The sequence below is a fragment of the Salvelinus alpinus genome, chromosome 23 (genome assembly GCF_045679555.1).
Source record: "Salvelinus alpinus chromosome 23, SLU_Salpinus.1, whole genome shotgun sequence".
NCBI lineage: Eukaryota > Metazoa > Chordata > Actinopteri > Salmoniformes > Salmonidae > Salvelinus > Salvelinus alpinus.
In genome coordinates, this window is record NC_092108.1 from 28655013 (window position 1) to 28671484 (window position 16472).

The window sequence follows — 16472 nt, forward strand, 5'->3', positions numbered from 1 at the left end:
TCAGTCATCAAAATGTATAAAATACTTACAAATTAAAAAAACAATACAAGATTTGAAATATCATAGAATTAAAACCTTTACCATGCATGCACATTACATCTTTTTCTGTTCTGATACAAATATCTATGAGAGATTACATTTGTTAGACATTCAACTTATTTACAACATGTTATATACATCCAATATACAGTCTTAAAAGATCTACATTTGAACAGTGTATCTTTATATATGTTGTGATCAAAGTGAATTGAATAGCCTTGAGAAGCTGAGGTGCAGCTTAGCAAGAGAAGGAAACCATAAGCAGTGTAATTACTGGCCGTGAAATGACTGGGTGTTAAATGACAAGTGCTCATTTTCATTGCCAGTGTCCTTGCAATGTGGATTCAAATGACTGCAAATACTCTGAATGCTTTGCCACCTGAGGGATTCTGTAGGCTGTTAGGAAGAATGGACACTTGTGTAAGTTTGCATTCAGCTAAGAACAGTTTACATAGTCAAGCCAAGGTACAGTATATGACACTGATACTAGCCTATAATGTATATTTTATTTTACCTTTATTTAACTAGGGAAGTCAGTTAAGAACAAATTCTTATTTTCAATGAGGGCCTAGGAACAGTGGGTTAATAACTGCCTTGTTCAGGGGCAGAACAACAGATTTTTACCTTGTCAGCTCGGGGATTCGATCTTACAACCTTTCAGTTACTAGTCCAACACTCTAACCACTAGGCTACTTGCCACCCCAAATCTGACAAGGCAAAGAGTTTTTCTGACCACATGAGCCGACCAGGAAAAAATCCTGGTCCCTAGCCATTACGCATCCAAAAGCATTTGCAACAGAGTCAAAACCCCACAATTGGCCTGCGTTTCCCTTATTCACGTCCCTTACCTTTCTGAAGAGATTCTGTTCTGATAGCTACCGCTGTACTGTCTCCTCTTGTCCACAGGCTGCACATCCAGGTAGCCTCCTGAGTCATTCTGAATGACACCAGCATGGATGGCTGCTCGACATATACTGGATTTCTAGAAAAAAACAAGGTAGGTTAGCGTAAAACACAGGCCGGTTCTATGAGAGAAATAAAATATTTGGAGGCCATTGTCAGACATACAGTATATACAGTGGGGAGAACAAGTATTTGATACACTGCCGATTTTGCAGGTTTTCCTACTTACAAAGCATGTAGAGGTCTGTCATTTTTTATCATAGGTACACTTCAACTGTGAGAGATGGAATCTAAAACAAAAATCCAGAAAATCACATTGTATGATTTTTAAGTAATTCATTTGCATTTTATTGCATGACATAAGTGTTTGATCACCTACCAACCAGTAAGAATTCCGGCTCCCACAGACCTGTTAGTTTTTCTTTAAGAAGCCCTCCTGTTCTCCACTCATTACCTGTATTAACTGCACCTGTTTGAACTCGTTACCTGTATAAAAGACACCTGTCCACACACTCAATCAAACAGACTCCAACCTCTCCACAATGGCCAAGACCAGAGAGCTGTGTAAGGACATCAGGGATAAAATTGTAGACCTGCACAAGGCTGGAATGGGCTACAGGACAATAGGCAAGCAGCTTGGTGAGAAGGCAACAACTGTTGGCGCAATTATTAGAAAATGGAAGAAGTTCAAGATGACGGTCAATCACCCTCGGTCTGGGGCGCCATGCAAGATCTCACCTCGTGGGGCATCAATGATCATGAGGAAGGTGAGGGATCAGCCCAGAACTACACGGCAGGACCTGGTCAATGACCCGAAGAGAGCTGGGACCACAGTCTCAAAGAAAACCATTAGTAACACACTACGCCGTCATGGATTAAAATCCTGCAGCGCACGCAAGGTCCCCCTGCTCAAGCCAGCGCATGTCCAGGCCCGTCTGAAGTTTGCCAATGACCATCTGGATGATCCAGAGGAGGAATGGGAGAAAGCCATGTGGTCTGATGAGACAAAAATAGAGCTTTTTGGTCTAAACTCCCCTCGCCGTGTTTGGAGGAAGAAGAAGGATGAGTACAACCCCAAGAACACCATCCCAACCATAAAGCATGGAGGTGGAAACATCATTCTTTGGGGATGCTTTTCTGCAAAGGGGACAGGACGACTGCACCGTATTGAGGGGAGGATGGATGGGGCCATGTATCGCGAGATCTTGGCCAACAACCTCCTTCCCTCAGTAAGAGCATTGAAGATGGGTCGTGGCTGGGTCTTCCAGCATGACAACAACCCGAAACACACAGCCAGGGCAACTAAGGAATGGCTCCGTAAGAAGCATCTCAAGGTCCTGGAGTGGCCTAGCCAGTCTCCAGACCTGAACCCAATAGAAAATCTTTGGAGGGAGCTGAAAGTCCGTATTGCCCAGCGACAGCCCCGAAACCTGAAGGATCTGGAGAAGGTCTGTATGGAGGAGTGGGCCAAAATCCCTGCTGCAGTGTGTGCAAACCTGGTCAAGAACTACAGGAAACGTATGATCTCTGTAATTGCAAACAAAGGTTTCTGTACCAAATATTAAGTTCTGCTTTTCTGATGTATCAAATACTTATGTCATGCAATAAAATGCAAATTCATTACTTAAAAATCATACAATGTGTTTTTCTGGATTTTTGTTTTAGATTCCGTCTCTCACAGTTGAAGTGTACCTATGATAAAAATTACAGACCTCTACATGCTTTGTAAGTAGGAAAACCTGCAAAATCGGCAGTGTATCAAATACTTGTTCTCCCCACTGTACATACATACGTACATACATACATACAGACATACATTCAAGGACTTACATCCGAATACCATTGTGTTCCAATGACTCTGGCACGGGTCTCATGCAGACAATTGCGGGGGCAATACATCCTGGTGGGGGAAAAATATCTATTAAACACAGTATCAACTTTACAGTAGAAGGTCAAGTTTGGTTTATTAGAAAGTGACCTGTTTCTTTACCTTGGACAGTGCCGTGCAGGTTTTTTGTAGGGACAGAACTGTGCAACGGTGGTCTCACATGTGACTGCTTTTACTGAGGAGCAAAGATGCCACAATGTCATTCAAACAATACATGCATTACTGAGACATAAAGGTACACAACATGATAGTAGACCAGACATACCTGGTACAGTAAATACGTTGAAGGAATTTGCACTCCTGTTCATCCTGTAAAACGTGTGAAAACGTGTCACTTGTTGGTTTGGCTTTATGACAAACATAATGGAATGAGTAAAACAAACATAATGGAGTGAGTAAAACAAACATAGTGGAATGAGTAAAACAAACATAGTGGAATGAGTAAAACAAACATAATGGAATGAGTAAAACAAACATAATGGAATGAGTAAAACAAACATAGTGGAATGAGTAAAACAAACATAATGGAATGAGTAAAACAAACATAGTGGAATGAGTAAAACAAACATAGTGGAATGAGTAAAACAAACATAATGGAGTGAGTAAAACAAACATAATGGAGTGAGTAAAACAAATATAATGGAATGTGTAAAACAAACATAGTGGAATGAGTAAAACAAACATAATGGAGTGAGTAAAACAAATATAACGGAGTGAGTAAAACAAACATAATGGAATGAGTAAAACAAACATAATGGAGTGAGTAAAACAAACATAATTGAATGAGTAAAACAAACAGTGGAATGAGTAAAACAAACATAATGGAATGAGTAAAACAAACATAATGGAGTGAGTAAAACAAACATAATTGAGTGAGTAAAACAAATATAATGGAGTGAGTAAAACAAATATAATGGAGTGAGTAAAACAAACATAGTGGAATGAGTAAAACAAACATAATGGAGTGAGTAAAACAAATATAATGGAGTGAGTAAAACAAACATAGTGGAATGAGTAAAACAAACATAGTGGAATGAGTAAAACAAACATAATGGAGTGAGTAAAACAAACATAGTGGAATGAGTAAAACAAACATAATGGAATGAGTAAAACAAACATAGTGGAATGAGTAAAACAAACATAGTGGAATGAGTAAAACAAACATAATGGAGTGAGTAAAACAAACATAGTGGAATGAGTAAAACAAACATAGTGGAATGAGTAAAACAAACATAATGGAGTGAGTAAAACAAACATAATGGAGTGAGTAAAACAAACATAATGGAGTGAGTAAAACAAATATAATGGAGTGAGTAAAACAAACATAATGGAATGTGTAAAACAAACATAGTGGAATGAGTAAAACAAACATAATGGAGTGAGTAAAACAAATATAACGGAGTGAGTAAAACAAACATAATGGAATGAGTAAAACAAACATAATGGAGTGAGTAAAACAAACATAATGGAATGAGTAAAACAAACAGTGGAATGAGTAAAACAAACATAATGGAATGAGTAAAACAAACATAATGGAGTGAGTAAAACAAACATAATTGAGTGAGTAAAACAAATATAATGGAGTGAGTAAAACAAATATAATGGAGTGAGTAAAACAAACATAGTGGAATGAGTAAAACTAACATAATGGAGTGAGTAAAACAAATATAATGGAGTGAGTAAAACAAATATAATGGAGTGAGTAAAACAAACATAATGGAGTGAGTAAAACAAATATAATGGAGTGAGTAAAATTTGAACTCACGCAACAGACTGAACACCATTTTTGTATGACTTTGTGAAATGTGATTTTCTTCCTTGTCTTGTAACGTCCAGCCAGCCTCCACCATCGTCTATGATTCCAGCGTGGAAACCAGCTCCGCAAACACTTGATTGCTGAAAAATGTAAATATGTTTCACTACTCTTTATACCAGGGTTCCCGAACTGGCGGCCCATGGGCCAAATCATTTTATTTGGCCCCCCAAGTTTACTGAGCATATTCATTTTTTGTGTGAATTTTCATTGTTGGACATAAAACACTATAAAAAAAACAGGAAATCAGCTCCAAGTGATTTTATTTTAGGAAATCTGTTCCCATGTTTTCCCACACATAAATAGAGAGACATATGTGATCGTATCCCAATGTAATCATTATGTTTTTGTCAGGTACTATATCGGTTTGCGCTTCTTCTTATTGTGGTCAATTTGCAGTGTACAAATGATTTATAATTATGTTCCGGCCCCCTGCCCATCCTCGGCCTGCAGATGAATTTAGTTGGGGACCCCTGCTTCATGTATTATGACAGTATACTATGGCCATCCCCAACTGTTCAACTCCCGCTCTGAGGGGTATTATCCAATACTGTTCAAGAATTAGAATATGTGAGCAAAATGACTAAAGTTGTTTTATATCATTATTTTATATCCCACAACTTGTGCACTGAGAATAGACCAAACAAATTGACAGATACAAAATGGTGTTTTCTTTTCATACCATATCATAATACCCAGTCCCTACTACTTTCCCTGGGCTAGACAAGCATCCAGGAGGACACTCGTACCTGCAAGAAGAAACAATAGTTATAACTCAGCTTTGACCGATTCACAGGAATGAGTAAGAACTGGTAAGTGACAGCATCGACTTTAAGAACAACGTAGGCCTACCTACAGTATTACTAGTGTTTCCTTTACAACGTAGGCCTACCTACAGTATTACTAGTGTTTTCTTTACAACGTAGGCCTACCTACAGTATTACTAGTGTTTCCTTTACAACGTAGGCCTACCTACAGTATTACTAGTGTTTCCTTTACAACGTAGGCCTACCTACAGTATTACTAGTGTTTTCTTTAGAACGTAGGCCTACCTACAGTATTACTAGTGTTTCCTTTACAACGTAGGCCTACCTACAGTATTACTAGTGTTTCCTTTACAACGTAGGCCTACCTACAGTATTACTAGTGTTTCCTTTACAACATAGGACTACCTACAGTATTACTAGTGTTTCCTTTACAATTTAGGCCTACCTATTACAAGTGGTTCCTTTACAACGATCACGCAGCTTGGTCTCACAGTCCATCTGTTGACCTTTAAAAACAAGAAAACCAATCTCACTTAGATCTTCTGGCAGTCATTCCAAATATAGATGTATCTGTCTGGTGACAGATATGTCCTACTGTACAGTGACATTGTATATGAAATACAGTGCAATCAAATGAGAGATCAATTCTTACACATTTGCACTGTGCTGACCACCTCATTCCTCTCCACGTTGTCATTGGATGATGGTGTTGGGGGCAGTGGTCTCGCCCGAGGCTCTTGGGCCCTCGGTTCTGGCTGTGACTCCGGCTCGATGTAATTTGTCTCTTCTAGTTCAGGGGCAGGACGTCTCTGTACTCCGTTCTCTGAAGAAGAAAAGAGCCACATCACATGTTATATGCCCTGCAAAACAAAAATGTGAAAAGCAACCAATTTGTTTTGCACCAAAAAAGCAGCCAACCTTTGTAGCAGAGATTGTCCCTACAGCCTCCACCGTAGCTGGGCGGACAGGCAGAGCACGGGCTGCCATGTTTGTATGGGGCATGCCCCCACCAGTTTCCCCTGCACACAAATGACATCATAAAACACACTGAACCTTTTGACCCAATCCCTCCCAGTTCCAATACACTACATAATATACAGCAACTTGAACTTAATAAAACATTTTTGTGGGGGTGACAAACATAAGAATATATATTTTTTAATTGGAAAACTTACGGCGGTGAGTAGTTGCAAACCAAGTACACAGCTTTAGTCCAAATCATGCCCCACACATTCATGTTGTAGCACACATTAATAGCACATCCGATATGGCTGCTTGTTGCCCAAACCATCTGCAAAGACAGACAAAGTAGCTCCCTTCAGATAATGGTCCTCTCAGACTTCTCTGGCCTTAAATAAAGTGTTATGATATTGTCATTGGAAACTCTTACCTGTGTGTAGTGAGTGCAGACGGGACCAGAGCATCTGAAAGGGCAGTGTGGGTTACACTCCTGTGGATAGGGATAGCTGTAGTCTCTCACTTCATCATACCAGGCTTGGACGTGAAATGTTGGTGGTCGGTCTCTGAGGAAAGTGGAAACAAAACAATTGAGCTAACTGGACACAACCCATGGCAATATATCAGTACTCTGTACTCCACTGTTTAATCACACATTTGTTGCCTCATGAGTTTATATGACCCCACAACTGTCATTCATCCTGTTAAAGCCACCTAAAATCAATCAATCAATCAATCAATTTTATTTTATATAGCCCTTCGTACATCAGCTAATATCTCGAAGTGCTGTACAGACACCCAGCCTAAAACCCCAAACAGCTAGTAATGCAGGTGTAGAAGCACGGTGGCTAGGAAAAACTCCCTAGAAAGGAAAAACTCCCTAGATAAAACAAAGTATCTAGAAGTAATCATCTTAGGAAATGGATATACAGTACTACTGTATAATGACATAATGCATATAATCAAACTGGTCATCTCTTCTGTTACTATACAGACCTTCCCCAGTGGGCACCCAGGTTCTGTCCAATCTGGGTTAGCATGTGTTGTGGTCCATGCTCCCACATGCAGGTGTGTGCCCAGTGTTCAGCACTCCTCTCCAGCTCCGTATCCCAAACCTTTCAAATGTGAAAGTCAGAGTTATTCTGATAGGCTAAACACATATCTGCAGGCTCATCAGATTGGTGCTAGAGCTACTGAGACTAAAACTCTTACAAATGCTTGTATTAGTGTTACTTAGACTCTAGAAATACAAAATGCTTGATAAACAAACATTGGAAATGCAAATCTTAACATTCTTCCCAGAAAGTATTGGGGGACCTGATGGCATTTTTAGTACTACTGGCCTCTTTGCATCAACTCTGCACTAAAGTGCACCAATCTGCACATGATACAGATCTTGTATTGGGTCAATTGACACTATAAACTATTTGTGCACCACTTGTTTCTGACAAAGAGCTAAGTAGATATGATGTGAGGAATTCTAATGTTTCTGCCAAGCTGTAGTAAAATTGTCCATTAGAAGAATAGGTGTAGTGTGCTGCTGTTCTGCTGTTTAACTGCACTAACACCCATCAAGGTTAATTGAAAAAGGTGCCAGTCGGCTGCCCTGTACAGTCCTAATGTCTTCCATGTGTAGTACATTACATTAGTGATATCTGCATTATGCACTGCTTAGGGTTAGTGCAGTGGGCTTGAAGGAAATGGACATACTGTAGGCCTGGATACTAATCTCTGTTTATACATGGAAATCGTCCAAATTATCCAAATAGTGTTGGAAATTTACATTAAGACATCGAAATGATGTCCTCTAAATGGCAAATCCTTGTGTTCTTTTCAACATTTACAGTTAACCCCTCCATCTGGGAACAGTACTTTACATTGCTTCCAGGAATCCTTTGCAGAAACCTATATTTGATCAACCATACTTCAAAGGATGATGCTCAACTGTTAAAAGTTTGAGTCAACACAGATCCAGCTTTGTTGCCAAAGGAAATGCAAAGATTAAATAAAGACTAATATTTGAAAATGTGAGTTTAAATGGTTGAGGCAGAGTGCACAATAACAGTGGAAGAGAGAGCTGGTCGGTAGCCAAGGCAGGGGCCAGAGCTCAGGGTTTGACAGGGGCAGTAACTTGCTTGGCTGTTGGTCAGGCTTGTTTTTAGGTTTTGATCTATTTGAGCTCTCTGCTCCGAGCAGTGGTGGAAAAAGTACTCCATATTCATACTTGAGTAAAAGTAAAGATACCTTAATAGAAAATGGCTCAGGTAAAAGTGAAAGTCACCCAGTAAAATACTACTTGAGTAAAAATATTTGGTTTTACTTAAGTATAGTTGTGGAAAATTCACTCAATTGTCATACTTAAAAGTAAAAAGTAAATGCTAGATGTCAAATTCCTTATATTAATTAAGCAAACCAAACGGCACAATTTTCTAATGTAATTTTTTTTACGGACAGCCAGGGGCAACACTCCAACACTTAGACAAAAATGTACAAATGCAGTATTTGTTAAGTGAATCTGCTAGATCAGAGGCGATTGGGATGACACCGCATTATACTGGTAGGTGTGTTGTGAATTGGACCATACTGCTGTCCTGCCTGAGCATTCAAAAGTACTTTTGGGTGTCAGGGAAAATGTATGGGAGTAAAATCTACATATTTTCTTCAGGAATGTAGTGGAGTAAAAGTAAAACTTGTCAAAAATATAAATTCTCAAGTAAAGTACAGATACTTCTAAAAAACGACTTAAGTAGTATGTCAAAGTATTCTGACTTAGTTACTTTACACCACTGGCTCTCAGAGCTTGGTGTGAAACCTCTGCATTGGCCCTGACTTTCCAAATGTGATCTGCTGAAACCATTCTGGTTGAATGGGTTTGAGAATGTTCCAGATTCTCAAGCCTAGATGTCTTGAGTCTATGAACAAGTATCACACGTTAGCTTAGATGAAGTATGAGTGCAAAATACGTAACTAACACTTCCTTCAATCTTTAGTACTGTACAATCTCCTTCTTCAGTATGAGCAAGTGTCATATTCCAATTGCCTACAGTCCATCTTAGGAAAACCTAAACATAACCTAAATATAGCAGACACAGTTGGTCCTGGTTTAGCTTTCTTACCATATACTCCATATTTGAAGCTTGAGGATAAACTTGACCTCTGAGCTTGTTGTGCAAATCGAGGATGAGGTGCATATCACCGTCAGTGATGGCTCTCTTCCCTCTCTGTTTGGACACCCACCACTCATCATCTTTGTTCATATACTTCTCCAGTATGGCCTCCAGGTGAGTAGAGTTAGGGATCACCATAGAAAGTACTGTTTGGGCAAAGAATAGCAACCCAAACCCTCTCAGCAAGTCCTGAGGTACACCCTTCATGATGACGATCAGCCTCTCCAGCCTCTGTGATTCACTCCAATACAAAATCTGTATTATGTCGGCTAAACAAAAGAAAAAATGAAATACAATATGATGGTTGGTCAAGCATTCAGAGATCTTTATTCAATTTAATATTAATGGTTATTGATTTATGCATTCATTTGAATGTGAGAACTGATGAATTATCACATCTCTGGCACAAGGATATCATACATTAGAATTAGAACGGTAATACTGTACATAGCTTTGGTGTATTTTAAGCTCTTGACAGTAGGTCAATTGCACTGTTCACACAAAAAATACGTTTTTGCCAAGCACATGCAATATTTCATGAGCATGCGTATTGCGTGCGAAATTCTCTCACAGGCTACAACAATACAAAGTTATAATTCAAAACAGTATTTTTCGTTATCCCAGTGTCGAATATATATATATTTTTTAAATGTACCTTTTACCAAAACGTTTTGTTGAATCTGGTCAACTATCCCCGGGAAACAATGTCCAGCTCCAAAAGTTGTATTGAAGCAGAACGGTGAACATGAGAGCTACTCTTTATACATCCTAAGATTTAGACATCTACAGGAGCCTACATTTACGTAATAAGTAAGTCAATTCGGATATCGTACATCCACCAAGGAATCTAGAGCGTACCTGTATAATCATTCAAGTATGAGCGCTCCCTGCGTTTATATGCCAAATTTAGATTTAGCGATGCGTAACGCCGCAGACCCCGCCCTTGGCCTCCTCCTGTGTTCCCAGATTGAACTATTGGAAGACTCTGGTTCTGATCCCAGCCATCCCACTCAAGTTACAGCAAGGTAAACTTTGGGTAATAAGAGCCCACTCACATGTAAATTTAGTATTTCTTTAGAATAGTATTTCTGTTTATGTTTGTTGGTAAGATTTTGAGATGTTCAATTATCACATTTACTGTAATGGGATTTGAGTTGAATGGATGAATTAAATATTACTGTACTGTACACCCCAAACATCACTCTCTATGTTATTACAAGCCTCTCTAGCTTTGTGCCTGCACCCATGACACTAAGAAAAGCTGCACTCTGAACTTGCTGTCTTCCTAAACTCCCTGCCTTTGTTAAGCAACACAACCCAAATGAGCTCTGCAGCTTAAGGATGGCCAAACCCATCAAAACTGATTAGGCTTTTTCCACTTCAGTAAGCATCAACCCAAGTTTGAGAAACAGACTCTGTTCCTCAGGTGGGTATCATGGAGATAGCTGGTATCCTCTGGGTAGAGGGCATGCTGTGCTCCCTGTTTTATGAGTGCCTTCCTGGGCATCAGATTCTCAGCACCTTAGGTCATGCTGACTTCAATCCTGCCTTCCTAGTAAGATGTCTAGAGGAATCAACCCACATGACCAAGAAAAGTCCACTCAGGTGGAAATGAAGTCAGTGCCCAGCTAAGACCTGTAACAAGTTGCTGTACAGTGCCATGGTTGCTTCCAGGTGACTGCATTGACGGGGTAACTTGCCAATTCAAAGTTGCCTACTAAGGGAATTTTAATCCCATTGATAGTCCTCTTCAGTGCTTTACAGTAGAGGTGCAGACACTCCATGCTAGGGGTCAATTGGGTTCTAGCACTGCAAGACTCCAAGTCAGTGGGGAACTAAACAGGTCCAAGAGATAATTGGCTTATGGGCAGGGCCTAAACAAATTCTCTGTAATGATGTTGACCGGGGACATTCTTTTGATTTTATTTAGCAGTGTACAGAACGTTTCAGCAGATAGTTGACATTGTGTCTAAATAACCTTTTCCTGTGTTGTTTTCCCTATTATTCATTTCATTATTTGTCTTTGTGTGACTTATGTGCAACATTTCCATAATTATCAGTCTTCTGTCTTCTGTCACAGGGACATTGTTGAATATTCACAAGGGAATATTCCACTGCAGGCAGAGTTTATTTCGCTGCACCTTTTATACCTGCTGTAAACTGTGTAGCCCATGTGACAAATACAATTTGATTTGAGAAAAAAAGGTTTACTTTGTCAGGCTTGCCCTCTGGTGTCCTCCTTTCCTCACTACAGCTGCTAAAACCTCTTCTGATGCAGTTGGACATTCCAAACACACGTTCTCAAGCAAGACATACAGTTTAGCAGTCTTTATTCTATAACAATGGTAACAGGCCATAGCAATTACATGAACACAAATATAAGTGACATTCACTGGTGTAAAAATACGAAGCATCATGCAAATAAAAACAACATGTAATTCATGTTCTGGAAAAAACTTCAGAAGTACTTACAAAAATACAGTAAATCTTTAATAAAACGATATTTATCAATGTTGAAAATGCTACTGACATATGGTACTGTGAGCTGGAGTCGATCGATCCAATATACTCTTGTCTTTATAGTTATGAGGAAGCTTATTAACCACTGCCTTAGTAGAGGTATTTGTAGGTTTGACCTCTGTACCAAATAGTCAATCAAAAGTCACCAACAAATCAATACAATACCATCAATATGATGGTAAGACAACAATAAGTGTTGTACGCTACAACATAACAATGTATGATACTAATTTACATCTCAAACCAAATCAAATGTAGCTTATAATTCAAAATGTGTAATTGTATAAAAGGTACATTGTACATATAAAGTACTTGGGGGAAATACATCTGACATTTGAAGCAATGTGAAATTATGATATCTGACAGTTCATTATTAAAACAGATGTCTAAATGGTTTACTTGAACCAGTACATGTAGTTGGACGTTATTGCAGGGAAACATAGGTTGTTACTACATGAGCCTCCGTAGCTTGGTGGGCATGCTGAACATGGGATGCCAACTCTGTAGGGAGGTTCTCCTACCCAGTTCCCCCTGGAAAAGAAAGAGTAATAATGTGTCATTCTTGTTGTAGTTGAAAGATGCTCCCTTGGGCATTAAACAGATCATTTTCCAATTTGAATTAATGTAGTTGTCATTTCCCATTTCACAAATCTAAAGCATAATAGCAGCTATACTTTTTATTTTGCATAAAATAGCCTTGATACTTTCATAATGACATCAGTTTACGTGAACACCTATAAATCTGTTCTCATTCGGTCTGACAATGTGTTTCTGAAATGTAAGAGAGAGGATATCAATCATTCAGCTGTGATAAGTGGAGCTTGTTAAGGTATTAAGCAGGACTCACTTTGGGGAATAATTACAGACCAGGTATGTTGCTTGTCTCCACATGGCTCCCCAGACAACCATGTTATAGCACGTTTGAACTGCACACCCAACTCTGTTCGTTGTAGCCCACACCATCTGAATATCAGTCAGAGAAGTCTTTTGAGGATAAAAATACTTTCCTGAAAAAGAAGAAACTCCAGCACCCTGGTTATCCTGAATACTGCACAAACGATTGAATTCATCTCGTAGAAGCAATGTTTAGGTCAATAGACCTTCATCAGGGTCTTCGTCAGGAGAAGACTACCCCAAAGATTCCCAAATCTGAAGTGCCTAGATGGCTACTGTACCTGAGTGTAATGTGTACACATCGGTGCAGAGCACCTCATAGGACACCTGGGGTTGCAGTCACGAGGGTATGGAAACATGTAATCATTGACTTCGTCATACCAAGGTTTGACCAGCTGCAGAATGGAGCGATATCTGGAAGAAACACATCAAGTACATTCATTTTGTGCCATAGTCAACATTGCATGAGGTTGGACTCAAAGATGGCATTGCTCGGATCCCCCTCAATCAATAAAAACAAATAGAATATTGTATCAACACGTGGTCAGTTGATATATGATTGACACATCCCAGGCTTTACATACCCCCCTGTTCTGACCGACAGGTTCTGTCCCAGGTATCTCAGTAGAAATGGTGGTCCATGTTCCCAGAGACACGTGGCTGCCCAGGCTTCAGCAGATCTGGCAAGGCCTTCATCCCACACCTGTATGTGTTGCAGACATGATAATGCATTCATTGGGATTGAACCTAAAAGTGCACAAAAGCCATGCATTGTGAGCTGCTCTCATAAATATCTACCTGAATTACCTTGTATGAATACAAAATGCACAAAACTGCTCATCAGTTATATGTTGATACCCAATAGAAACAGTAAAGCTTTTTGCAATGATATCGAATAGATGCCCCCCCCCCAACAAAATAATATATTATTCTGTGACCATGAGCACACTGATTTTATGTAGTAACCTTATGTTTCCAGCAGGGTGAGCCATAGACCAAGCCATAGTAGCCACATGACTCATGATGCATACCTACATTTTAATTGGCAAAAAAAGTTATACAGTAAATTATCAGATCAAATTACAAAGGCAACATTACGCCAACAAATCTCAAATAAAAAGTAGCCTAGTAGTTTAGCATGTAAAACATTTTCAATTGAATCTCAATTAAAAACTTGCACTCACCATATACTCCATATTTGCAGCAGGTGGAAAGACGTTTGCTCGGACTTTATTGTGATAGTCAAGGATGGTAAGCATGTCGCTTTGTGAAATCCAGCGTTTCCGTCTAGACTTGGGGGTGAGCGCAGACACCTGCGCGTTTAACGTTGAGTTCATGTCGGTGAAATTGGCTATTGAAGTGGATTCTGTCGAGTTATGGATGAGCCATCCACTTGCTCCACTGGCTATGCAGAACAGGACCACATTGGTAAAATAGCACATGCCTTTCATTCTTCTCCAGTTTAGTCACGTACTGTAAAGAAAAACAAAGAAAATAACAGTCTCGTTTGAAATAAAACAGGTAGCCTACATTACTCTGGATAATTATGTCATGCTCTTGAATAAAAACGCAAAGGTAGAAAGATCACATTAATTCTTTAAAAAATGTTTTGGCAAATAACTATACTATTCAAACTATCACTTCCTTGATTGGATTCAAAATATAACATGAACGTTTGATCCAAAATACATTGTTGAATAGCCAATGTCTTACCCGCAATTCAGAAAGTCTCAGATGAGCCTGTTCAAAGTTGTACAATTCCCTTCTCTGCGTACTCTGTTCAGTCCCTCTCTCACTCTACTGCGACATGCCTCTGCCTTGGCCACGGTTTTTATAATCTGTCATTGCTCAAGGAGCATATGGTAAACAGTGTCTGAGGTGTTAATGTCAACATTATATCATTTGTATGCTACTTGTAACATTGTTTATTGCATGCGTATTTATTGGAAATCAAATTGCATTACATTTAGGTCAAGTTAGGATTATATCCTTTATATTACTGTAATAGCAAGGTGTCTTCTTCATGACTTCACTCAGTTGGTTGTCAGCATCACAATGCCATGCTTGTTGTTCCCGATTATATTGTATTAGTTATCAGTCCATGATGCAGTTAACTTTCTGCTCTTATTTGAAATTGGATCAGGCTCATGCCCTTGAACAACAAAACCTTGTCAGGAAGAGACCAAACACTGATTTAGATAGTCTCAGGTTTTCCAACTACAGTATCGCAAGTCATTTTCCTGGTCTGAGGTCTCCTGTGCCTAGTGTTTCTTGCCATGTTCATTGTAATGGAAGGATTACACTCAGTGGCCAAATCTACTGCCTGTGCACTCTCCCCCCTCCCCCTAGAATAAAATAAGTGCCAAGTTGAAAAAAACTCAAGAGGGTCATAATTTTCTTTGCCATTTGGAAATGAACTGAAGCAAAGTGCTTCAGTGATTTACCCTATCGTTTCTGTTTTTTGCTTATTGCTTATTTTGCTTATTTTGCTTAGCGCGTTTGAAAGTTTTATTGGAAGAATGACACACTTGTTTTCTTCCAAATAGCGCAGTGATATAAAAACTTGGCTGTAAACTCAGAGCCGTCTTTGAGTTCCATTGATTCAGTCAACTCAAGTTTTAATATTGCAACATCAAGAATGACAATTCATATACATCAAGGGAGTTGTGTCCTATTTTGTTGCCTGCAAAGAATTACATAAATAATACGTTAGGCTACAGCTTAGAAGAAACTAAAAGTACAGTTCAAGTGATGTTCATTCATGGTAATTTAATGGTAGCCTACCATTCAAGGCAGTGTTTTCCCTTCTGAGCCACAAGGACTTAGTTCCCTGTGTGATTGATTGTACAGTGGAGCTAGATCACTAGGCAGTAGCTTTTGGTGTGACATCATCACTCTTTACACAAGAAGAGTGTAATTAGCCGCTTGGAATAACTTCCTGGACTGGTTTAATGTTTGTTATACTATGGATTATAAAAATCTATTCATGCCTGTTAAGATTTTGACTCTCTCCCATTGCAGCTGTTCAAGGGACACATGATTTTGACTGTGACCATTGACTTAGTTTTGTCCAAACCAAATATATTATTTTGGATGGTTTAATTTAAGATTACAAATATATATTTTTCCATTTTTATTTTATACTTCATTTCATGGTATTGGAGAAGTGAAGAATATTCCAGTAAAGCTGACCAAATTGGGGACACACATGAAACTGTGGTGGTTTAAAAGTATACTATATTCTTCAATTTGCCACTTGTGCACTCCACCCAATTATATTCTTACCCATTGGCAGGGGTTAGTCTAGAACCGTAGACTTTACCATTTTGAAAGAATGAGATGTTAAAACTATACAAGCTCACATCAGTTTTGGTATTTTTGACCCATTTTGGCCTTTATTTCAGTAGAAATCACAACTGCATTCACATCAATTATTACATGATATAAAAAACTAAACTAGTTATGGTATTTTTTCCCCATCTGGCTTGTGTTTTGGTATTACCCTTAAATCATTCATATAAATG

The 16472-nt window shown here is 39.0% G+C and overlaps 2 protein-coding genes across 2 annotated transcripts; both read right to left on the minus strand.

The window, feature by feature from the left end:
• Positions 1-10406, minus strand: LOC139550732 (cysteine-rich secretory protein LCCL domain-containing 1-like). The gene is made up of 15 exons (XM_071361841.1): positions 10190-10406; positions 9484-9803; positions 7364-7482; positions 6801-6933; positions 6586-6701; positions 6329-6429; positions 6063-6233; positions 5856-5916; positions 5326-5392; positions 4596-4726; positions 3096-3139; positions 2933-3005; positions 2773-2842; positions 888-1021; positions 1-435 (listed from the first exon to the last, which is right to left on the minus strand). Exons 2-15 carry the CDS (start codon positions 9739-9741, stop codon positions 384-386), a joined length of 1530 nt encoding a protein of 509 aa, XP_071217942.1. The 5' UTR covers positions 9742-9803; positions 10190-10406; the 3' UTR covers positions 1-383.
• Positions 10407-11847: 1441 nt separating this feature from the next.
• pi15b (peptidase inhibitor 15b) lies at positions 11848-14769 on the minus strand. The gene is made up of 6 exons (XM_071361842.1): positions 14662-14769; positions 14133-14421; positions 13533-13651; positions 13230-13362; positions 12902-13017; positions 11848-12585 (listed from the first exon to the last, which is right to left on the minus strand). Exons 2-6 carry the CDS (start codon positions 14397-14399, stop codon positions 12450-12452), a joined length of 771 nt encoding a protein of 256 aa, XP_071217943.1. The 5' UTR covers positions 14400-14421; positions 14662-14769; the 3' UTR covers positions 11848-12449.
• Positions 14770-16472: the final 1703 nt, after the last annotated feature.